Source organism: Brachyhypopomus gauderio, unplaced genomic scaffold, assembly GCF_052324685.1.
Source record: "Brachyhypopomus gauderio isolate BG-103 unplaced genomic scaffold, BGAUD_0.2 sc272, whole genome shotgun sequence".
NCBI classification, from domain to species: domain Eukaryota; kingdom Metazoa; phylum Chordata; class Actinopteri; order Gymnotiformes; family Hypopomidae; genus Brachyhypopomus; species Brachyhypopomus gauderio.
The window spans coordinates 63,660-86,641 of record NW_027507093.1 but is presented as its reverse complement, the minus strand read 5'-3'; the positions used below and the strand labels follow the sequence as shown (position 1 = coordinate 86,641).

The following is a 22,982-nucleotide window of genomic DNA, read 5'->3' as shown; positions in this document are numbered from 1 at the left end:
CACAAGCCTCCCGCTCTTCTGAAGTCACAGCGCCAGGGTCTCAACTTCTCGAAACATGCATGTTCAATCTCCTGAATACTAATGACCTCCACCTGTCCCTGTGTGTCCCCACCCTCCTCCACCTTTCTTACACTACTCACTTACCACTTTACATTGTGAAGTTTTGCCTCTGACGTTGCATAGTGAGCGTTCCTTGCTCGTTTTTGCCTACCGTTGTTGTGACCTTTGCTTCTCCCTTACACCTCATTCTCAGCCCGACCCCTGGATTTGTAATGGACTCTGGACTGTATGGACCATGCTGCTGCCCTGACCCTGCTGCCCTGTGTTCGCTTCTTTTTGTACTGTGTGTTTTGTGTGTGTCTTGTGCTGCTAGCTACAGTAGATTGTGTCTGGAGGATAAAGAAGCACTACGCTGCATTTAGATCCTTTTGTGGTTTTTCCAGCACATATTACAGTCACAAATGTTACAGGTTTTGCTTCCCATCTATGTGGGACCATTACTTACCCACTAACTAGAGACTGGCTTAATCTGCTAAAATCAGAACAAAAAACAAACAAAACTTGGCTATTAATTTGTCTATTTGCATGCATAAAGATTGTCTGAGCAAATTAAGTAAAAAAACTACAGCATGAAAGAACTACTCACCTGCATTTCAATTCGTTGTTGCACTTGAGAGTTCGCTCCTTACAGAACCGAATGTATTTTCATGTGTGGGTATGCAACATGGATTTGGCTTATTAATATTGTTCATTAAATGACAATGAATGAATTCTTCTGCCCTTGCACAACTTTACCATCTGCATATTTCATTCAGCACAACTAATGACTTGTAGTGTAACCTACCAAAAATGCCAATTACAATGTTCAGGAATATGAAGGGGCGAATACAAATCCACAGAACGATGTAAATGCTGCAGGTGATGCTGTCCAGCTCTGGAACCCTTTGTACTTCTGACAGCAGGACACACCAGTGAGTCATGGTGAGCAGCGTGAACAGTGTGATAAATGCATTGTGCAGATCTCTGGAGAACACAACCAGCACGCTCACTTTCAAAGCAAACACTGGCAATTATCAAATACAATGTAAAAACTGAGGAGTCCAAAATGACTGAGGAGCGACATTAGGCAAACAGCCAGAGAAAAGAACCAAGAACTATTTACTACTAATGTCACGGCCTTTCCCGACAAAGGGCAAAATTTTATATTTCCCTTAGCCCAATCCCAACCACTACACCTTGGGGAGTCGCAAGTTGACAAATGCAGAGAGAAGATGGGAATTTGCACAATATATTTATTCAACAAAAGAATTTTATATATAAAAAAAAAAAAAAAAAAATCCATCAACTCCAAGTGCACCCAGTCCCAGTCCAGAACCTCGGCAGCCAGTTCAAGGAGGGACACGCAACAGTCCACTTAGTGTTCTGGATAGCAATGCTGCAGACAAAGGACAGAACAAAAACAAAACGCAGTCACCACTCAAAATAACTGAAATTGTAACAAAGAAACACACAAACCCACAAAGACGCAACACAAAAATGGAGCCCAAAGAATATAGAATATTTTAGCCAAACAAAATGTTCCCTAATAGGCTAGCACTGGAAAAAAAAAACTACTTAACACCACAGCAAACCCTCCAAATTATAAACCCCAAAATAAATCAAACCAAACAAATCCAAATCCCTTACACACAACCAAAAATCAAATAATGAAATAAACCTATAGCAGTACCCAGCCTAATAGAAAGCAACTTAGCTATTTATAGCAACGGACTCCAACAAACTAAAACAAAAATGAAAAATTAAAATGTACTGCCCTAAAACTACGACTGGTGGATGGCAGAAGGTTAAAATTCTTCTAAAAAGGTAGGGGGTTGCACTTAGCTTTTTATCAGTGCGCTTCTCGTGCACAGACAGCACCAGCAGCAGAGTCTCTCACGTTCTCGCTTTCACCAGCAGCTCAGCTGTATTTACTCCGGCACGTCCCAACTTCTCAGATCAGTCGGACAAAACAGACACCGCTTGGTTCACTCGGTTCACCCTTCAAACAACGGAAGTCTTTCCGCTTTGTTGCGTACTTGCCAGAGTCGGGAGCAGTGTCCGCCTGTGTCACGCCTTTTCTGGCCTTTAACACATGAATGGTGGAGAAAATCAAGCGTTGACAGGTCATCTAGGCTACATGCTGTCTAAAGTGACGTCATTCATGAATAGTCATTTTTTATTAGAAAGCCTTTTATCTACTAAGATTTGGAAGAAAAGCAAGGGGCTATTTACACAATTCCCATAGAAACGCAACCCATTAACAGATAAAACGGATATAGCATTGAAGTGATGATCACCTTTACAGCTTGTTATTTAGCAGTTGCCTGTAGTCTGCTGGTCTGAATCATGTTTAACTAATTAATTGTAATGAAAATACCATCTAAGCATTAATCATTTTAAAATGGTAGTCTGTAGCCTTATCACACAAGGGGGGAGGAGTGTTAATGTTGAACAAATAATAACTCACTTGAAACTTACCAGTAATATAAAAAGATGTAATATACCACACATACCAGTGTGAGTGGTAATTTAGGAAGGAAGTTTCTAATTGTGTCTAGCCTTATAATTTTGATTGTAAGGGCAGGGTAAAGGTTAGGTTTCTGCCAACATGTAAAATCTTATGGAATTTGTATCTGTCCCCATGGACCGAGGTATTTATGTTCCCAAATCTGAAAGGCAGAAGCCGTTCTTAATGAATGATCTCCTACGATTGGACGACAGGAACAGACAGAAATAGACCTGAACTGAACTGAGCAGATGTGTAGCCTGTCTTGTTAAGTGAGGATGTAGGTGCTTACATGTGTATCCTGACTTAGTCATGGCATGGAGTTGGGTTTAGGGGGATACTGCTGCTTCTCCCTGGTCCACCATCCACGGGACCACGTTCTTCTCTCCAGCCCCACTGGAGACAACAGCAAAACAGGAGCAGCTGGAATTCAGCCAGTTCTCTATGTGTTTCAGCAGATGTACCTGAGTTAGAAGGTGAGCTACTACCTTTGCATGTAGAAAAGCAGGTAGGCTGTTTTTGCCCTGCTCTTAAGGACGGCTGGCTCTGTCTTTTTTGAAACCTTTGAATCGTTGAATTTTAACCAGCACTCTCCTTTCTCCTCAGCTACGTCGCTGATGTAGTGCCCTGTCAGGGAAGCAAGATGTCATTAGTCACTTTATAGTTTCTACTGCATGTTTGTGGATATTATCAGACTGCTCACCACTGTCCATGCTGCCACCCAAGTGAGACACCACAGCGTGGAGTCTGTAGATGTCTGTGTGAACAGTTTCCTGCAAACAACAAGTACATCTGTTTTTTCATATGATTAAGTAAGAATGCATCTTAGATCGTTGATATGGGTCTCTCTCATATCTATCTATCTCTCTCAGCCTGTCTTTCTCAATCTCTCTCAGCATCTTTCAATCTTCTTTTTCATCTCTCTCTCTATTTCCTCACCAGTGGGCTGACGTGCTGTACTTTCTCTCCCTGTCCTTCTCTGCTCTCATTTACTACTAATGGGTTGAGAGAACTACATCATTATGGCAGGTACGTATAAACGTAGACAGGTTGTAAATCCAAAATTTAATTGATCACTGTAGGAAAATGGCTGATGTTTACCTTGTTCTGGCACAGAGCTTTTCTCCAGATTATCCTCCTCATGTCCTTTGTCCTGGGTGTATGCTGGTCCACTGTGGACACATCACAAAGCCATTCAGTTAGCGTCTCATTGCTAATTGTGAAAGGGTGGACAGAGGTGAGAGAGCGTATGCTCAGGCCGTTGTACAAGCTGACCTTAACGGTTGGCCGAGTGAAGCCACTCCAGGGAGGACAGAGAGGTCCAGCTCTGAGGGGATGTCCATTAGGTTTGTTAGTTTCTTGCCCAGCATGTCAAACCTCTTAATGTGGAGGATCAGAACTCTGTTCCAAAAGGAAAAATGATGTAAGAATTGGAAGAGTGTGAGATGACTGCTTTAAAACTCATTGTTTGTGGTAATTCACATAACGCGAGACTCACCGTGGGAGTGTGAAGAACTCCACCACTTCACATGCCTCGGTGCCTTGACCACATTCACATTTGAACTCCAAAACCGTTGACTGAAAAAAAGTTTTGATTGAGAGTGACAATGGTTAGGATGGCTCCCTAACTTAACAAACTGGCAAAAAAAGTGTTGTCCAGTAGGGGTGTGTGAGGTGACAGACCTTGAAGTAATTGTGTAGGCTGTCAGTCAAGGTAGAGCTCAGGTTAACAGAGAGGTGGTTGAAGTCCTCCACTCTGGAGCTCTGCAGTCCACAGCTTTCAAACAACAGAAATCAACAGAGAGGTTACAACATTCACACAGAAATAACCCACATTATCCCATACCAAGTGTGTGCATACTTTGTGACAATGCACACTCTGAAGAAACACATGTTAAGAACAGTTGATTTACAAGAAGGAGATGTGGTGATATAGCACAGAATTACCTGCTGCAGGTGCGCACAGATTTGAGGTGAAACTCAAAATTTGCCACAGGGCAGATGTAAGAGAAGGAGGAAACCCTGAGTGTCTCTCCCTCCTCCTTCAGCTGAAGCAAACACATCATCAGGAACTCATGGGCATCCTGTGGAAGACAGTACATCGGAACGGCATTACTCCTGGACTTCAGCAGCAACAGAGTTGAGAAAACAAAGAAGGTTGTGTGCAGTTCCTGCAGACTACTGCATGTGGTTCTGATGTGTTCTAAATGGCTCAGAGGGTTGTTTAGCCGAACCTGTTCGTAGTCCTCTCCAAACGCAGGGCATCTGACTGAAATACAGGCATTCAGGGCTCTCAGGAGCTTCTTCTTCTTTGAAGAGCTACGACTAGTGAGCCTGCCTTGCTGTAGATCTGCAAAACATCTACGCACAGTAACAGGGAGACCAATGTGGTTTATAACTCTCAGCATCACAACACCTCTCTAAGCACTCATAATTGAACAGTTCATTTAGACATGTGAATCCTCTGTTCCTGATTGGCTACCTGAGCATCTGGCAGCTGGATGGATCCGTCCAGCTGGAGCACTGAGCTCTGATGGGGCTCCAGAAGCAGGAGAGACTCAGAAGACACTGCAGAGTGGCGTTCATATAACATGTATTCCCAATGTTGGGAAACCTAACAGGACATTAATGTTTAGAATAGATTTAATACATAATCAGTAAAACTTCCAGGCCACTAGGTGTCAATGTCACATAATTTCAGAATTTGAAGAAGAACTGCAAAAATACTTATTGCTCCTTTAATTGCTACGTGCCTTTATTTTGGTTCAGAGATAAAGACTGTGTACATTACATCTGTGTACACTGCAAAATCACGTAATGGTTGTGTGCTAAAACACAACGTGTTCAGTCTTTACTCGAGCTGTCGGATCTCTGTGTCTCTGCCAGCAGAAACAGTGGGGGCGTGTCCTTGGCCCTCACCCTGGCCACTCTCAGTCACCCTTTCACTACTGACGATGTGCGGTAACAGGTGCTGCAAATTCTGCACACGAAAGTCTCCCTCTACCACAACAGCCGGAAATCTGAAAGAGAGAGTAGAAGTGACAGATGAATATGGAGTTTGTGTAGTGCACAAAATGTTCACATACATACAAATGTTGTTTTTAATATTTTTCAGTTTCTCTTGATTTATGCCACAATGTCAATATATAACCATTATAGATTGTCCATACTTTACTGTGCCATGAAGATGACTTTAATAATGTACCCACCTATCCATGGGCACGGAGCACACATCTTTATCAGCAGCCCCTATGGAGAGAACAAAACCTTGGAGTAAGTGTCTTTGACTAAAACATACTATAGGGACAAAATCATAAAAGATTCTGAGCTCTGACCAGGAACAATCCCTTCCGTGTTCTTGGGTTCAGTAGGGAGTTTGTTGTTGGACCTGGGGGCAAATAATTCCAGGGAAAAATCATAGACAGAATAAATAATAACCAAATGTGCATGTGACTACACATGTGCATGTGACTACACAATTCATAAGGCTGGGACGGTTTTCATACCTGGTTAAGTGTCCCTCAGAGGAAGAGGAGCAAGAGATGGAGGAGGAGCTGACATTCAAGGACTGAGTGTCAGTTACTTGTGTCAGGGAGGATGACTCTATATGTTTCCACCATCTTTGCTTTTTCTTCTTTTTAACTTCACTATTCACACCCTCTTTGTTCTTTTTCTGTAGGAAAGCATTGGTTTGTCAAATCATGGGTATGGGAAACCTCAGTACACCCTAAAAAGCATCACATCTTAAATCGAAAAAATATCGGAGAAAATATCGGAGAATCGGAGAATAACCGGTATAAAAATGCCGGTTACTCCTTTTTAGACCACAACGTATAAAAACGTTAGATAGCTACCTTCATACACGAGTAAATGCAACCCATTTGTCCGATATACGCTCCTTCCTAACAGAATTAATGTAAACGTCGTCGCGTCGGGTTTGCAGGTACATTAAATGTGATGTTCGCGATATATTGACCTGGTTCTATTGTGCAGCGCTGTCACGGCCTCGTTGTTAACGTCAGTAGCTATATGACGTAAATAGTGCTGCGTTCTGTTGTCGTTAAGTGTGAAGCTGTAAGCTCCAGACTATTTAGCACAACTTCTATACCCTATATCCAAAACCAAACACTTAGGTCCTCAGACACAGGTCTTCTGGTGATTCCAAAATACAAGCTTGTTACTGCTGGTGGGCGCTCATTCTGTGTAATGGCCCCAAAACTGTGGAATGGCCTCCCGCAACATCTCCGCCTCTGTTCATCCTTTTCCTCCTTCAAAACTCAGCTTAAAACTCACCTTTTCTCTCAGTATTTTCTCCCTTCCACATAGTCATAGTATGGTTTAATTAATTATATTTATTTATTTAATTTTTATTTGTTTTTTTTTCCCATAGGATTTTTGTGAAGTGTCCTTGGGTACTAGAAAGGCGCTATATAAGTTTAACTTATATTAAATACGTTGTTTAAATATCTAAGTGACGCACTACCGCTACTAGTGGTGAGAAAGTGTACTGCATTTTATTCAAAATCAATGCGGTCCGGCGGCCCTCTGCGGCCCAAAGTTTAAAACTGTTGTTCTTTTGAGGCCCTCAAGGTGGCGTTCGCGGCCCACAGTTGGGTTAAGAATCTCATCTAGATGAGGTTTTGGGGCTAAATCATCTCTTGACTGTCATGATGATGCCCGATGTTGTGAGGGTTTTGTGTGTTTTTTTGTTTTTGTTTGCCCAATCTTTCCTTTGCAACCTTTAAGTGACTCTGCAATATACTCCGCAGGGGACGACCAAGTTCATGGTCATGGTTCATGGATCATGAAATCCCTTCACCCTTTAGTGCTAAGGTTTAGTGATTCATCTTATACATTATTATACTAGAAAAATCCACATACTAGAATGTAAGATACTGATTAGTGAAAGAAATCTGCACAATTACACACACAGCTTGGGCACCTTGCAGGGCTTTGAGCTTTTATGAAAAGTGCGGTTCAATTATATTTCACATGTACAGTATCAGCTACTCTTTTTGCATTTTAAAGTCCCCTCTAATTTATAACTGTCCAACAATATTTCAGGTTGTCCTAAAATATTTCCTGATTGCTTATAAACTGTTTCTTCACAGCTGATTGCCTGACTGAATCTATAGATTGCCTTTCCTGCATTTACACTGAATGTAGTTTGACAACATTATAAAGGATATATGTTTCCAAAACATGCATAGAAATTCAAGTCATGGAGTACAAATTTAATTTGATCAAATTACAACTTGACAGAAAAAGTAAAACTGCATTTTCATTAAATAAATATACAAAATTCAGATTCAAATTGTAGCTGTAGAGAGAGGAATAAAATCCATCCAATTGTCATTAACAAAAAACAAGCAAAAACAAAACACACACACACACACACACACACACACACACACACACACACACACACACAAAACAGATTTGCCAGATTTCTATACGATGAAGATTTTTTAATCAGGTGTCAACAGCACGACATCTAACTTGGATAAAGCCACTTCTGTTACGTAAGGAAGTGTCTGATGGAAGTGTCTGATGGGAGGGTCTGATGGGAGTGGATCAGAACTCTGTTCCAAAAGGAAAAATGATGTAAGAACTGGAAGAGTGTGAGATGACTGCTTTAAAACTCATTGTTTGTGGTAATTCACATAATGCGAGACTCACCGTGGGAGTGTGAAGAACTCCACCACTTCACATGCCTCGGTGCCTTGAGCTTGACATTCACATTTGAACTCCAAAACCGTTGACTGAAAAAAAGTTTTGATTGAGAGTGACAATGGTTAGGATGGCTCCCTAACTTAACAAACTGGCAAAAAAGTGTTGTCCAGTAGGGGTGTGTGTGGTGACAGACCTTGAAGTAATTGTGTAGGCTGTCAGTCAAGGTAGAGCTCAGGTTAACAGAGAGGTGGTTGAAGTCCTCCACTCTGGAGCTCTGCAGTCCACAGCTTTCAAACAACAGAAATCAACAGAGAGGTTACAACATTCACACAGAAATAACCCACATTATCCCATACCAAGTGTGTGCATACTTTGTGACAATGCACACTCTGAAGAAACACATGTTAAGAGCAGTTGATTTACAAGAAGGAGATGTGGTGATATAGCAAAGAATTACCTGCTGCAGGTGCGCACAGATTTGAGGTGAAACTCAAAATTTGCAACAGGGCAGATGTAAGAGAAGGAGGAAACCCTGAGTGTCTCTCCCTCCTCCTTCAGCTGAAGCAAACACATCATCAGGAACTCATGGGCATCCTGTGGAAGACAGTACATCAGAAGGGCATTACTCCTGGACTTCAGCAGCAACAGAGTGAGAAAACAAAGAAGGTTGTGTGCAGTTCCTGCAGACTACTGCATGTGGTTCTGATGTGTTCTAAATGGCTCAGAGGGTTGTTTAGCTGAACCTGTTCGTAGTCCTCTCCAAACGCAGGGCATCTGACTGAAATACAGGCATTCAGGGCTCTCAGGAGCTTCTTCTTCTGTGAAGAGCTACGACTAGTGAGCCTGCCTTGCTGCAAATCTGCAAAACATCTACGCAAGGTAACAGGGAGACCAAAGTGGTTTATTTCTCTCAGCATCACAACACCTCCCTAAGCCATCATATTTGCACAGTTCATTTAGACAAGTGAATCCTCTGTTCCTGATTGGCTACCTGAGCATCTGGCAGCTGGATGGATCTGTCCAGCTGGAGCACTGAGCTCTGATGGGGCTCCAGAAGCAGGAGAGACTCAGTAGACACTGCAGAGTGGCGTTCTGGAGGCGGGAAGGGAAACTGCAGGTGTTCTCAATACACACCTTGACTAGCTAGCCAGGTATTTTAAAATGAAATGAAATGTGCAATGTGAAATGAGCACACATTTCATTTCATTTTACCTGGCTAGCAGAGGAGTCAATTCCAGGTTCAGAAAGTAAAAGTCCTCAACAGGATTTTGCTCAGGCTTCCTGGATTGTGTTGATTCCACTAATTTTACCTGGATTGCACTAATTAGAAAATCTAGCAAGCTTGAGTAAAATCCTGGTGAGGACTTTTACTTTCGGAACCTGGAATTGACACATCTGCTGGCTAGCGAGTCAACATGTGTATGAACACCTGCAATTCTCCTTCCCTTAATAGTTTTAGTAAACAATTCAGTAATGTGTAGTGTCTCCACCAAATTTCTCATGGATTTTCGTGACTGGATATGGTGACGGATTAAATCTGGTGGCTTGAAGAATCCCGTTCACCACTGTTAACGACACACTACTATAATTTACCCAGCTACAGTTTATGTATTATGCATTGATGTGCATTTACAGCACACTTGTAATATAGTAATATAATTTTCCCAGCTACATTTGATTGTCACGTAGGGCTACTCCCCCCTCTCCTAGCTGTCACTCCGGTGTCCTGCTCTTCGTGTCTTTGTTGTTCCTTGCTTGTTAATCCCGCCTTGCTTGTCTGTTACCATAGTTTCCCTCTGTCTGCCATGCCCATGTTGTCATTGTCTTCACCTGTGTCTAGTCTAGTTCTGTGTATTTATATCCCTGTGTCTCCCTAGCCCGTTTTCGGTTGTTCTGTTCATTTGCTCTGTCGGTATTTGCCAATGTGCTCCGCGATCCTTGTTATTTGATTTCGTGAGTATTGTTCCTGTTCCATTGTTCATTCCTTTTAGTGTTCTCCCCATTGCCCTGTTCGTTCTCTTTGTGTGTCTGATTATGCCGATCAACTTGTCAAACCTGGATGGCTCACCTGTTACGACCCCTGCCTGTTGTTACGACTATGATTATGGAATTCCTTCTAATAAATCTCGCTCTCCTCAGCGTTTGTCTGCCTCCTAGCTGAGGAGGTGCCTGCGTTACATTTGTACTTATATTTTATTTTATGTTGTGCATTTGTAGCACACTTGTACTATTTAAAAGCTAGTCATTTAAAATGTTTATTTTAAAAAATGAAAATTTCCACCAGGGAAATTTTAGTAAGCACCAATGCAAACTGTCTATAAGAAACTATTTCTACTTTCTTTTGTTTCCCCTCTCTTGAAGATACATTTTATTTATTTGTAATAATTTAGGCTGTGTGTTTCCAGTGTAATATTCCTCTCTCACTATAGTTTACTAAATTCAGGTATCGCATGGTTAGTGTTGCTAGCTGGGAAAATAGTGAATCACTCAAATATCATAACTGGATACATTCAACCTAAAACATAATTAGCCTATAACTCACTAATGATTAAGTCAAGTCAAGTTTATTTGTATAGTGCTTTTCACAATCTTTACAAGATTAACAATCTTATGGGTCCAAATCCCTAATGAGCAAGCCAATGGCGACAGTGGCGAGGAAAAACTCCCTATGATGGAGGGGAATAGGAAGAAACCTCGGGAGGACCAAGACTCAAAAGGGAACCCATCCTCCATTGGGCGGCCCGTTAGCACAAGTCCGTGGTGCGCAGGGTGGTTCTACAGTTCTACAGTAGTAGTCACAGTTCTCGTTCCCCGGCCAAGTAGTCACAGTCCCTTCAGTGTAGATGGTGAGCCTCTGATAGGAACTAGCATCCGCACGACCTCTTGTGGCAATGGCACGTCCAACCCTGGCATCAGTACATCCACCGGCAGGTGCTTGTATCCGGATAGGTGCGTGTATCCAGCAGGAACCAGTCCCCTTCGGGTGGCCTGGTTAAATACACAAATCACACAAAAACACAAAATCAAATTATACAGACTAATACACAAGTCACACACAAACCACACAATCAGACTAAGCATACTGATGATTACATGAGTAACACCAAAGGTAAAATACAAGACAGTATGACTCCTTTGCAATTAAAACACAATCACATTACTGATAAATATTTATAAAACAATAATAACTATTTCACTAACAATTTACAAAATCATTTACATTTACGGCATTTAGCAGACGCTCTTATCCAGAGCGACTTACAAAGTGCTTTGCATTCAATCACAGAATTCATCCTAGGAAATAGTACGAATAGGCCAGAATTCAAGATACCATTGAGTCAGACTACTACTAAACTACAGGAGTCAATGTCATTACCTAGTGTTTTTGCAAGTTAGACATTTGCCAAGAAGCACAAATAACCACAGACAGACATACCATTTAAAGAACCACGGCAAGTGGTATCAGCTGAGTTAGTGCTCTGGTAAGAACTCAACAAACAGGTGGGTCTTCAGTCTACGCTTGAAGATAGCAATAGACTCTGCAGTCCTAGCAGCTAATGGAAGATCGTTCCACCATCTTGGAGCCAGGACGGAGAATAGTTTGGAGCTTTGTCTTCCATGAGACTTTAAGCATGGAGTTTCAAGTCGAGCCAAGCTTGAGTTTCTGAGTGTTCGCTGTACGGATTGGCTTTTGACCATGGACATCATGTAGGGAGGGGCCAGTCCATTTTTGGCTTTGTAAGCAAGCATCAATGTTTTATATCTGATGCGTGCCGCTACTGGAAGCCAGTGAAGAGAGCGTAGCAGAGGAGTCACATGTGAGAACTTAGGAAGATTGAAGACCAGTCGTGCTGCAGCATTCTGAGTTAGTTGTAGAGGTCTGATGAGGATGACAGGAGCACTGATAATCTGCTGTTGATAACCAAAAATCCCAAAATGGTCGAATCTGTAATCCTGATGGTTGTCCACGGTGATGATGAATAGTCCACGAATGGTGATTCTTTCGGGCTTTCCTCACAGTTCCTTGCACACTGACGATGGTGATTGTTCTAATAATCCCGACGATCGGTTCTTGATGCCGTTCAGTCCTCTGGTCTTGTCTCTGTTCTCTGGCGTGGATCATAAAGTCTCTCATCATCCTGATGCACATCTTGTCAAGGCTTATTATTCTGTCCTGGTCCACAAACTGCAGTAGTCCTCTTGTCCTGGGAGCCTGCGTGAAATTCAGGTTGCACAGCTGTCGGTAGTCTCTAATCCAGGAAGAAGCACTGGAGACCCACATGATGGACAGAACGAAAGAGACAGAAAAGCAGAATAAAGACTACACACAGCTTTATGTTTTCATGAGAAATCTGGAAGATGAGTTAGGGTTACACAAACCTCAAAAGATGAAACAGAGTGTTGGGGGAAAGAGAAGGGGCAGATGTAAAACGCTCCAGGTGGGTGATCAGTCCATGTGATGTTCTACCTCTGTGTCCCAAAAGACCAACATCTAGTCCTCATGTGGTTATGGGAAAACCTTCAGCATCTGAAAAACACACATGCAAGCAAAAATATTAAATTACGTAGAAAAATAAAACGCATGCCACACTGTGAAATTATGAATTTATATAAGAATTCAATTCATGTGTAGGTGTTTAAAAGCCTGGAGGTGGTCGTTGAGGGGGTGCTCTCGGTGGGGATGGACTGCTGGAAAAAACAGCTGGGTTCGGTGTCTCCAGGGTCTGGGTGTGACTAGATTCGGATGACCTGAAAATGTCATCCGAACCAATGGAGACACCCTTAAACCAAGTGGACACCACCGTTTGCTACAAAACACACACAATAAAAATGCCTTTAGATATCATTTTCTAAAAACCTCACCACAAATAATTCTAAATGCAATCAGAAAGGAGTGGGCAGTCATGGCCTGGCGGTTAGGGAACTGGACTTGTGACCGGAGGGTCGTGGGTTCGATTCCCAGACAGGCCATGACTGAGGTGCCCTTGAGCAAGGCACCTAACCCCAACTGCTCCCCGGGCGCCGGGCTAGGGCTGCCCACCGCTCTGGGCACGTGTGATCCACAGCCCCTAGTAATCACTAGTGTGTGTGTGTGTTCTGACTGCACAGATGGGTTAAAAGCGGAGGACAAATTTCGATTGGGGTGTAAAAATCACAATTGACAAAATATGCACATTTCACATTTCATTTCACATTTCAAGGAGGAAGCACTAACCAGAAAAATATTCTGCACCGACGTTGTTGTTGAACAGGTGCGCAGGTAGATGGTGGCGTCTGTGATGCTGGATCCCCTCCGCTGAATTAACAGAGGACATGCTGATGAGTGTAATTCAGAATGGGACAAGCTAGTGAAAGATGCTTATAGTCAAGACTCTTTGTTACCTTGATGCAGGCCACGGCACTAGCGCTGGCAAAGTGGTGGAGGGTAAGCTACAAATACAAGGAAAAGATTAGGTTGAAGGGACATTTACAGTAGCATGTCCATTCTTACTGAAATTGTGAACCTGTTCCCATGACTCACCTCTGCACCTATCCAGTAGAATTCATTGTTGAGCACCCACCAGTGCTCACTCTCCAGCCCACTGTAGATGGACTTGTGCTGGAGCTTCACCTCCACCACCTGCAGTCAAGCAGAAAAATAACTTTACCACTGAAATGGACAAACCCCTTATAAACCCTCAGGTAACAAAATATTTTTGTGCCTGTGATACACATTAAAAACTTAAAGGAACCTGTGTAGCTGAAGAACCCATTCGTGAGAAGGTGAAGGCAAACATCCTATGTGCTCTGTCCAATCCTTGGCGAGTCTGTATAAGCCTCAACTATGGAGAAAACCAAATACGTGTTACTTTGCGACTAGACAAGTATGTGCAAGACCTGCATTTTACAATTATTGTGACCAGCATGCAAATAAACAATGCATGCTACAGTTCTGCACAGAAACTTCCCTAAATCCTGTACATGTTGTGACAACGTGTTGTGAAAAGCGCTATACAAATATATTTGATTTGATTTGATTTAAACAGAATGAAGCTGGCTAAGAAAGATTTCACCAATAATAGCCAACTACCTCTCGGATCGGGGTATGGAGCGTCTCAAAGATGCCTTCGTCCAATGCAAAAGGCTCCCGATCATGTCCTAAGGAAGATGTTTAAAAAAACACTGAAATATTAAAAACTTTGATGCAACCTAGTTTAAATTTGCCGTTAAAGGGTAGCCAATTTAGTTAGGCTAAGTAACATAGTGATAAGTAGCTAGTTTAATGTAGCAAACCAGCTTGCGAATATAAGGGTGTGTTCGTCGCTAGCTCCCTAATTTACCGTCGCAGGTGTCGGTATGAGCTGCAGCTTCGACTTCCGTCTGTTGATCTCGGACCCGCCGCCTGTAAACGAGAAAAGACCAAACAACGGCCGAAACTCCAGTGGCACAAAGGAGCACTGGTCGCAGCCCAGTGAAAGGCAGGGAAAACAACATTTTAAACAGGTTAAACAAATTAATTCGAGATATTAACTCGTTGAATATGTTAATTCGAGATATTAATTCGGTAAATATATTAATTCAATATATTAATACGTTGAAGATATTAAATTGAGATATTAATTGTTTGAAGATATTAATTTGTAGATATTTGGAGATATTTGTTGATTTTTTTCCACAGCAAATGCAAAAGTGTCTTGTCTCTTTGGGGGTCGGTAAACGACTGAGGGATTTTAGATATTTTGTTTGGAGTTTCACCTTGGCGATTTACCTTGATATCAAAACATGTTTTTCTCCATGACTCCGATATGCAGAAACACTTAGCAACGTAAAAGGGGGAAAGCAAACGCTAGCAAAATAATTACCTTTTGCGGAGTATTGGACTAAATGACCCATAATACCTTGTCGTTTTATTTAACTGCTGTCAAATAAATATTCTGCCACATGAATTAAATTAGCAGTAATGTATGCTTGTCAGAGTTAACCACAAAACGTGACATCTCTACTCATTGGACGGATAATTGTCTACAAACGAATGTTATTTACTTGTCAGTCTTAAAGTTCGTTTTATTTGAAGATTAGCGTATTGCCTGCAGTTCTTATTTCTGCCGTTAGGTGGCAACCGTAATGCACCAGTTTATAGCTCGCACATATGGAGTACATAGAGGCAGCGGCACGACGTGGCTGTTTTTCTAATTAATTGTGTGTCCATTGATCGTGAGCACGGACGTAGTTTTGGGGGGGGACGGGGGGGACATGTCCCCCCCACTTTTTCAAAAGCCGGTTTTGGTCCCCCCCAGTTTTTACAGTTAAAACCAAATATCTAAGTAGTGACAAAGTCATGTCCCCCCCACTTTTTAACGGTAAAAAAACCAATATCCAAATAGCGACAAATCTAGCACTAGGATCATGCAGCACCCCCCCCCCCCCCCCCCCCCCGCTTAACAGTTCGCCACCCCAGGTTGTGTCCCCCCCACTTGTGAAATCAAAACTACGTCCATGATCGTGAGTAACATTATTTGTTAGTAATGGGCACAGCAGTTCTTTTAGATGAACTGAATCATTAGAATCAGTTCACTAAAAATATTCGTTCAAAAGATTCGTTCACCGAATCGTTCAGTGCTTGGCAGGACTCCAACCCACATGGGTCCACTATAATGATTCAAATTGGACTTTGACATTTTCAAATTTTTTGCTTAAATGTATCATTTCTCCGTGTACATCACAGCATTAAGGATATTTTTATCAATCACAAAATCATATTTTCTCATCTCAAGCATTAGCTCTTTATAATTATTGGTCATTTTTTCAAGATCTGGGCAATGTTTTTCTTCAACCCCATTACGTACACAGTGGCAGCTCTCTGAATATGATCATAAAATGCATTTCTGAAGAAATCAATATTTTCATATTAATCAGATGTCCTCAACATTAATACAATAATTGTGAATACAAATACTTTTTGCAATACTAAGGTCTGAAATGTCCCTTTTCATGAAAGTGCTGCTATCTACATTATTACTGCCGTTTGGCCTGAGTCTTGGTGTTTCTTTTTACCATGGATAATGAAGCTTTCAGTTTGCAGCCTCTGCCTCCTGCCACCTCTGTACATGCGTCACACCATGAAGGAATTCTCCACACAGCTGTACACACATCTGGAAGTGCCATTCTGATGGTGTATGTCTCCAAAATAATAAGGTGGTCTGCATGTAGAGACTACAACATAATGAACATAATCATACATTTTGATAAATGTCATATTATTCCGTTTTTATGTCATGTCAGACAAAATGTTTTCATAATGTAACATAGACTTGATATGCAGACCAGGAAGTGATGGCAGTACTTCACATGTACTGGGAGACACTGGAAGTGTTGTATAGTGTGGTGATGAGGCTGTTGGAACACAGGTGAATGAGAGGAGTATCCATGGAGACCAACAGTATTCAGGGGATGAAGCTCACTAGTGGCCAGAATGGTGCATGCGGCCGCTTCCCACACAGCATCCCTGAAGCAAGCAGAGCCAGTACAGTTTGTTTGCTGTGCACAAGGAACGCAGGACTGCAGGTGGAGAAGGTAGACATTAACATTACCTTCTTTCCTTATTATCATTTATTAAAAACTGCTTTAATTACCTAAGCTTACCAAAGTCTTTAAAAATGTATCACTCTATATTTGCCAACTGCTGACTAATAGGTGTTTGAGGGAATGCAAGAGATGGGCATGGGCGAGGATCTGTACTATGATTAGATCAAAGGAGTTGGGACGAGATCTCCACAGTGGCATGGGTCCTCCACAGGATCATCATAGCTATAGCATAACTACTGACATTTAGTTAATTAACGGTGTTCAGTGTGAGGTTGAAGCGTGTACAGACTAAACTCCTAAGAGTTCAAGAGGTATAAGTGTATATTCTAAACTTTGCAGCAGTACACGGGCATTAAAGAATGTTAAAGGGAACCCCGGCTGGTAACACTTGTAAGCCTTAATATGATGTCTTAATAATTTAGATTAATTACATGTAAAAAAAAATCACAAAAGCAGCAAATTTATTTACAAATCAACACTTTTATTCGAAATATTTGACATATGGGCGCAGCCATGTTTTCTGACGCGCAATGCCTGCTGTGTAGATGACGTCAAATGGTTGCAGCACGCTAAACTTGACTGCGGTTGGAAGGAGTTAATTAGTGATGGGATTTTCGGCTCTATTTTGAGATGCGGCTCTAATGGTTCTTCTTACTGTGGAGAGCCGGCTCTTGTCGGCTCCCAAACGGCTCCCCATATATATTTTTTACATTATTAATTAATAGCTTAAACCTAATTTTATAACATTGTTTCATTATTGACATTGTTAAGCACTTGTGATGAGTAAAAATGCTGCATAACAATGCTTTATAAATAAAACTTTTATTATAACCAATTATTAAATTATCACAAAATAGCACCAAAATAGAACGCAATACAGCTTGGCCAATTGCCTGCAGTTTCCACAAAAAAAGTGGAGATAACTTTTTTCCAGTGTTTTACCACCACATTTTTAACTGAAAGCTGCGTGTGATTGGTCAGATGTGTGGAGCACACGCTTGACATGCGGGCCGTGGAGACATTCTTTGCAGTGTTGTCCGAAACGATATGTGGTAGTATAAAGAAACACCCTTTAAAAACAGGGGAAGGAACATTTACCTGACAAAAATTAATGTTGCATTGTGTTCCAGGTTTGAAAAGTGCTAAAGTACTTGAAAATGTAACTGTATTTTGTTTCACAACAAATAGCTGTCTGATTGAATCGATGTGATAAACAAGCAAATTATTTCGAATAATTTTGAGTATATGTATAAATATTTAAGTTTAAGGTGCTGGGAAATATTGAAAATGGCCTTTTTCAATATTGAAAAGTGACGTACAAGTGCTTGAATTCCACCTTGTAAAGGTGTATGAACCCGGCATACATAACTTTGTTCATTGCGCTGAAGAGGTGCACGACCTCACTTCGCACGGGGGTCCTCACGCAGGGCGCACGGACCCTCGCGCTGGTATCAACTTAGCTTAAGCACCGACTGAGGAAATAAACTCTCCGCTCTCTACCACTGGCAGAAGCAGAGCAATACGTGCAAGGAGAGGGAGAGACAGCGAGGCACCGGAGGACAAATAAAAACGATGTTGGGAAAAAAACTGTGGCACTTGCAGAGCACAAGCGCAATACTGAAGGGAAAAGCGGCTCCCAAATAGGATCCTAAAACGGCTCCCATTGTGGAGCCGGTTCCAATCGTTCACTTCAAAGCGCCGGCTCTTAGAGCCGGATCGTTCGCGACCGACATCACTAGAGTTAATGTTAGTTAGCTGAGCTACCTTAAAAAAAACCATGCCACACTGTGTTGCCGTTGGATGTTATTTCCAGTCGAAAGGCAGTGGGAAGACTGATATTAGTCTTCACAGTTTTCCCAAAGATAAAAAGAGGAGAAAAATTTGGGAAGCAGCGTGTGGACGAACACAGCTACCAAAAGACCCGCGGCTCTGCTCTCTCAGTAGAGTCATTCAGTAGAGCCCGACTGGTGAGAGTTGACGGGTGCTGTTGGTTTTAAACATAGACTAAAACACAATGCAGTGCCCACAGTTTTCCCACACAGAAAGTCCAAAAGCCCCAGAATGTGGAGCGAGAACCGCACGAAGAAACGTGAACATAAACATGCGCTGGATTCTCTCTGTCACTCACTTGGTGGGTGTTGTAGCCGCTGATGTCAGAAATGTTGCGTTCTGGCTCAAGCTGAAAAGGCTGAACAGTAGCCAGGTCTAGCTAGCTGTGCTCAAGCGCGACGGCCAGTCACTGCAACCATTTGACATCACTACCTGCTGCGCCCGTCAGCAGTTATAAAAATGGCGACCTACGTGCAGCGGGATTTTACAGAAAATCTAATAAATCTGCTACTTTTTGTGAATTTTTACAACGTGTCTTAATAATTTAGAGTAATTACACGATATTAAGGCTTACATATGTTATCAGCCGGCGTTCCCTTTAAGACCTGGAAATACCTAGAACAAGCAAGCATCATATAAATAAAAGTTAAGATGATTCATGTGTGCGTTGCTCATGGGATAATGAGACATACAGCAATTTTTCCAGCTCTATTCACTCCTACAGAACAATGTTTACAGAGTCCCTTGGCCACACTGATTGGGAAGTTTGGTCTCTCAAATGGATCCCTTGACTAAGTTGTGGTATTGTTTTTATTTCATTTATTTTTTACTAAATAAAAAACTAACCCTGACATACTAAATAAATGAACCATACTATAAAACAAATGTAAATTAATTATCTACCCTGTTCTTGAGGTCATTGATGATCTGGGTTGTTATTAATATGCAGCATCTTGTCACTCACCCGGTTAACGTTTTCTAGGGTTCCTGTCCAAAAGGCCCCTGTATTTTTTTCCAGCAGGAAAGGTTTGGCTGGGTAGCTGATATCATGACCCTCAAAGGAGAAAGACACGTACAAACAGCTGATCCTGCCTTTCAGGCTCAAATGCAGTGGTGGACTCGTCCGATACCACATCACATGTAACGGATGTTGACGTGCAGCTTGTAACTGAAAGTGGACTGAGAGTGATGGTTGTGGGCTCAGCAGCAACCTGTCTTTCCTCCTCATTCTGCTTCTTAACAGCACCCACAGAACCTCCATCAGGACCATCACCAGATGCAAACATCTTGGTCCGTTCTCTCTTCCAGGCTTTAAGCGAACTGCCTCGGAAAATCTGGGTAAAGAACTGCCGTTTCTTGCTCCTGGTCTTTTTCTTCTCCAGTAGACACACAGTCCCATTGAAGATGTCAAACTCCCCACCACAGATTGGTGTGGACAGCGCACTACCCTTATTCCCAGGTTGGGAAATACATTTTGTCAACTGTCTCTGAATTATTGGATCTCAACTGACAGGATGTGGAATTGTCACCTAAGGAAAAAAAATATTGATTAGTGTAGTGTTATCTAAATTTGATAAGAACAAGCTCTTTAGGCCTGAACCAACATTCAACAATCATTCCTTTGGTTTTCATTACATTACATGTGCATTTAGGGACTAATTAGGTTAATTAGGCTGCGAGCGTGAATACAACTAACAACTTCAGCAAAGGACTGCTGAAGTTGCTCGCCTTAAGTAGGTTGCAAACACCTGCAGCCTATAGTGCCTGATTGCCCCCAGGTCTAGCTCGCGGGCTCCTCCTTGTGGCGACCGGAGGAACGGTCCTGGGTCCAACCCTGACAGTATGGACAAGGGAAGCGTGGATTAAAATCTATTATAGCTTCCTTATTAATATTTTACATGGTGAGCATATCTCGATAGGCTGATATCATACATCAAATAATGCTTTCCTTATCAAATCATGCTTTCAGTACATGTGTTTATGTACATGTGTTTCAGTACATGTGTTTCAGCTTTCAGCCGTGTGTTTATGTTGTCTACGTCTAGTCGTAGACAGGATCTCCGTCGGTGTGGTTGTGTCTGAGTGTGTTCATCAGTCTCACCTGTGGCTCATCTCGTGAACACTCGGCGCTTATGTGGTTTGTCTATTTAATGTGCGTTCGCGCAGTGTCCCGTGCTCGTCTTTGTTAGTCATTTATGTCAGTCTTATACGTTCATGTGTGTAAGCTAGGCCTGGGCGATATGTCGAGATTTTGAGAAATATCGATATATTTTCATACGAGATATAAGATGAGACAATATCGTTATATCGATATAGTCTATGTCGCGTTAGTTACACGTGTTATGGGTTGCGTACGAAACCGCTTACTTCCATACTGAATAGTCAGTGTTGTGCCAGTTCACAGCTTTTCTGAACTAGTTCAAGTTCAGTTCATACATGCTCAAAGTGAACAGTTCACGTTCAAAGTTCACAATTTTAATTATGAAATAGTTCAAAGTTCAGTTCATTTTACTTTTTTCGTGAGATATTCAAATGCTTTTTTTCACGATTTGGCTGTTGCGCAATCAAGGGGCGGACACAAATGCGAAGTAGAGAGTACAATCTCATTCGATTTTATTTCACATCTTACATTTGCAGACGACACGCGAGTGGACCGCGAATGACGTGGCATGATGAATAGAGAACTAACGCTTAATATACTAAAAGGCAGCGGAAATGACAAGGGCACAAAACTAGACCAAACAAGAGTACAACTAATTGTTACATACACCGACATGAACAAACACACGGGAAGCAAGTAACGGCCATACATGAACATGAAGACTAACAGAACATACATGTATTGCCAGGCACGATACCACGTTAGAGAACACAGAGACCAAACATGAACTGAAAACCTAAAACACTACGAACCTGAAAATGGAACAGAGACTTTAACCACACACAAACACGAAGCTAATCAAAACCACGAATCACAGATAAGGCGTGAATACGGCCGTGCACATCCAACTAGGAAATAAAGAAACGACAGTGATCCCCGAAGGTATAGTCTGGACATAGGCTATATATACACACCAACTAGGAGATAAAGAAACGACAATGATCCCCGAAGGTATAGTCTTTACATAGGCAATACAAACACACACACACACATTTGTAAAACTAAGACGAGCTAACACGGAACAGCTGAAACAGAGGGGCGTGACAAGAACAAGGAAAACATAAAAACGACGAGACTAGAAGGGGCGGAGCCAGACGTGACAACTACAAGCTAGAAATCACTATACGTACTATATGTGCTATGCCTACCCCGCTCTGCTGCAATTCATCACGGGTAACGTCGTGCGGAAGCCAGTATGTTATTAACTAGCCAGTATGTTAACTATTCTCAGCCGGACACTACGTTGCCCACAATGCATTGCGCACACAACGTCAAAACCATTTGTCTGGTGATACATGATTTAAGTGGCACCAGCGAGGGATGAACTTTCTCTCATTGCGTTTCAAAAGAGAAAACAGATGTCACTCAGTTTTCAATGGAAAACAAATTCCAACGTTCATTTACAGCAGTGGTTCTCAAACTTTTTCAATAATTCCCCACCTCAGAAGATGGGGAAATTCTATGCCCCACCACCAAAATGGCGCGCCCCACACTTTGAGAAACGCTGATTTACAGTGATGTCTACCGTTCATGACACAACGTGAACTAATTCACGTTCAAGTTATTAAAAAATGTGTTGCGTTCAGTTCAACGAACACAATGAGCGTGTTCAATGAACGCATCATTCACGCACAACACTATGAATAGTGAATTTACTTGAGTTTCTTTTTTAACAACTTCCGCCCTGCCCCGCCTCTCTTCCTCGCTCAAATCATTTGGGACTAGATTTGACTTATTACTGCCTCTTTGTTATTACCTTTTGGGAAGAAAAAATATCGAGATATATATCGTATATCGCCATTCATCTTAAAAATATCGAGATATTATTTTTGCTCCATATCGCCCAGCCTTAGTGTAAGCTATACGTGCGCTGTCTGGACTATTTTTGTATTAAATAAAATAACATTTGTGGAAGACTATTAGACTCGTGCCTCGTCCGTCTCCCTGCGCACAGCATCACACCCATCTTTTTTTTTTTTTTTTTTTTTTACATCGCTACTAACTCTGTGTGCACTGTATGGACAAGGGAAACATGGATATGCAGTTTATTAGAACTTCTTTATTAGAACTTGTATATAAACCAAGCACAACACTAACTTTTTACAACAGTAACATTTTTTGCACACATATGTAAGACTAGTGTCTTTGTTGTATTCGGCACATTCAACATGTGCCCACCTACTGCAGAAATCACACTACACCTACCCC

General features: G+C 41.9%; 3 protein-coding genes and 2 long non-coding RNA genes across 7 annotated transcripts; all 5 read right to left on the bottom strand.

Annotated features, from left to right (window-relative positions):
• Nucleotides 1-1,327: 1,327 nt before the first annotated feature.
• LOC143504370 (ubiquitin carboxyl-terminal hydrolase 37-like) lies at nt 1,328-3,941 on the bottom strand. 2 transcript variants are annotated; one of them, XR_013127564.1, is made up of 7 exons: nt 3,821-3,941; nt 3,647-3,717; nt 3,249-3,318; nt 3,034-3,172; nt 2,838-2,941; nt 2,076-2,122; nt 1,328-1,986 (listed from the first exon to the last, which is right to left on the bottom strand). XR_013127564.1 is itself a non-coding variant. In XM_076995906.1 (6 exons), exons 2-5 carry the CDS (start codon nt 3,686-3,688, stop codon nt 2,875-2,877), a joined length of 318 nt encoding a protein of 105 aa, XP_076852021.1. In that variant the 5' UTR covers nt 3,689-3,717; nt 3,821-3,941; the 3' UTR covers nt 1,328-2,122; nt 2,838-2,874. The 2 variants fall into 2 exon arrangements, 1 of the variants encoding a protein (XP_076852021.1); XM_076995906.1 differs by having other exon boundaries at nt 1,328-2,122.
• LOC143504373 (uncharacterized) lies at nt 3,799-5,837 on the bottom strand. Its single transcript, XM_076995908.1, has 6 exons — nt 5,755-5,837; nt 5,401-5,565; nt 5,028-5,159; nt 4,780-4,906; nt 4,646-4,668; nt 3,799-3,946 (listed from the first exon to the last, which is right to left on the bottom strand). The coding sequence occupies exons 1-6, from the start codon at nt 5,760-5,762 to the stop codon at nt 3,799-3,801; spliced, it is 603 nt and encodes a 200-aa protein (XP_076852023.1). The 5' UTR covers nt 5,763-5,837.
• Nucleotides 5,838-5,878: 41 nt separating this feature from the next.
• On the bottom strand, nt 5,879-6,832 carry LOC143504375 (uncharacterized). The gene is made up of 3 exons (XR_013127566.1): nt 6,400-6,832; nt 6,052-6,218; nt 5,879-5,933 (listed from the first exon to the last, which is right to left on the bottom strand). It is a non-coding gene; the product is annotated as an uncharacterized LOC143504375 (long non-coding RNA).
• Nucleotides 6,833-10,766: 3,934 nt separating this feature from the next.
• LOC143504365 (uncharacterized) lies at nt 10,767-15,330 on the bottom strand. Of its 2 annotated transcripts, none has more exons than XM_076995902.1 (10): nt 14,967-15,330; nt 14,539-14,600; nt 14,289-14,356; nt 13,951-14,040; nt 13,740-13,838; nt 13,601-13,648; nt 13,434-13,514; nt 12,599-13,026; nt 11,655-12,486; nt 10,767-11,206 (listed from the first exon to the last, which is right to left on the bottom strand). In XM_076995902.1, the coding sequence occupies exons 1-8, from the start codon at nt 15,089-15,091 to the stop codon at nt 12,856-12,858; spliced, it is 744 nt and encodes a 247-aa protein (XP_076852017.1). In that variant the 5' UTR covers nt 15,092-15,330; the 3' UTR covers nt 10,767-11,206; nt 11,655-12,486; nt 12,599-12,855. The 2 variants fall into 2 exon arrangements, with proteins under 2 accessions (XP_076852017.1, XP_076852016.1); XM_076995901.1 differs by having other exon boundaries at nt 11,655-12,468.
• A 1,097-nt stretch (nt 15,331-16,427) lies between these two features.
• Nucleotides 16,428-22,644, bottom strand: LOC143504366 (uncharacterized). The gene is made up of 3 exons (XR_013127560.1): nt 20,362-22,644; nt 19,578-20,142; nt 16,428-16,756 (listed from the first exon to the last, which is right to left on the bottom strand). It is a non-coding gene; the product is annotated as an uncharacterized LOC143504366 (long non-coding RNA).
• Nucleotides 22,645-22,982: the final 338 nt, after the last annotated feature.

What these genes read in the sequence shown, in the direction of transcription:
- LOC143504365 (XM_076995902.1), bottom strand. Translation starts at nt 15,091, where the DNA reads ATGGGTCATTTAGTCCAATACTCCGCAAAAGGTAATTATTTTGCTAGC. An exon ending in TCATACCGACACCTGCGACG is followed by an intron (nt 14,357 to 14,538) that starts GTAAATTAGGGA and finishes CATCTTCCTTAG; the next exon opens with GACATGATCGGGAGCCTTTT. An exon ending in CGGTGCAGAATATTTTTCTG is followed by an intron (nt 13,027 to 13,433) that starts GTTAGTGCTTCC and finishes TGTGTTTTGTAG; the next exon opens with CAAACGGTGGTGTCCACTTG.
- LOC143504373 (XM_076995908.1), bottom strand. An exon ending in TTGGAGAGGACTACGAACAG is followed by an intron (nt 4,669 to 4,779) that starts GTTCGGCTAAAC and finishes TTGCTGCTGAAG; the next exon opens with TCCAGGAGTAATGCCGTTCC. An exon ending in AGGAGTAATGCCGTTCCGAT is followed by an intron (nt 3,947 to 4,645) that starts GTACTGTCTTCC and finishes CTTTTGGAACAG; the next exon opens with AGTTCTGATCCTCCACATTA.
- LOC143504370 (XM_076995906.1), bottom strand. Translation starts at nt 3,688, where the DNA reads ATGAGGAGGATAATCTGGAGAAAAGCTCTGTGCCAGAACAAG. An exon ending in AAGCTCTGTGCCAGAACAAG is followed by an intron (nt 3,319 to 3,646) that starts GTAAACATCAGC and finishes TGTTGTTTGCAG; the next exon opens with GAAACTGTTCACACAGACAT. An exon ending in CTGCTTTTCTACATGCAAAG is followed by an intron (nt 2,942 to 3,033) that starts GTAGTAGCTCAC and finishes TGTTGTCTCCAG; the next exon opens with TGGGGCTGGAGAGAAGAACG.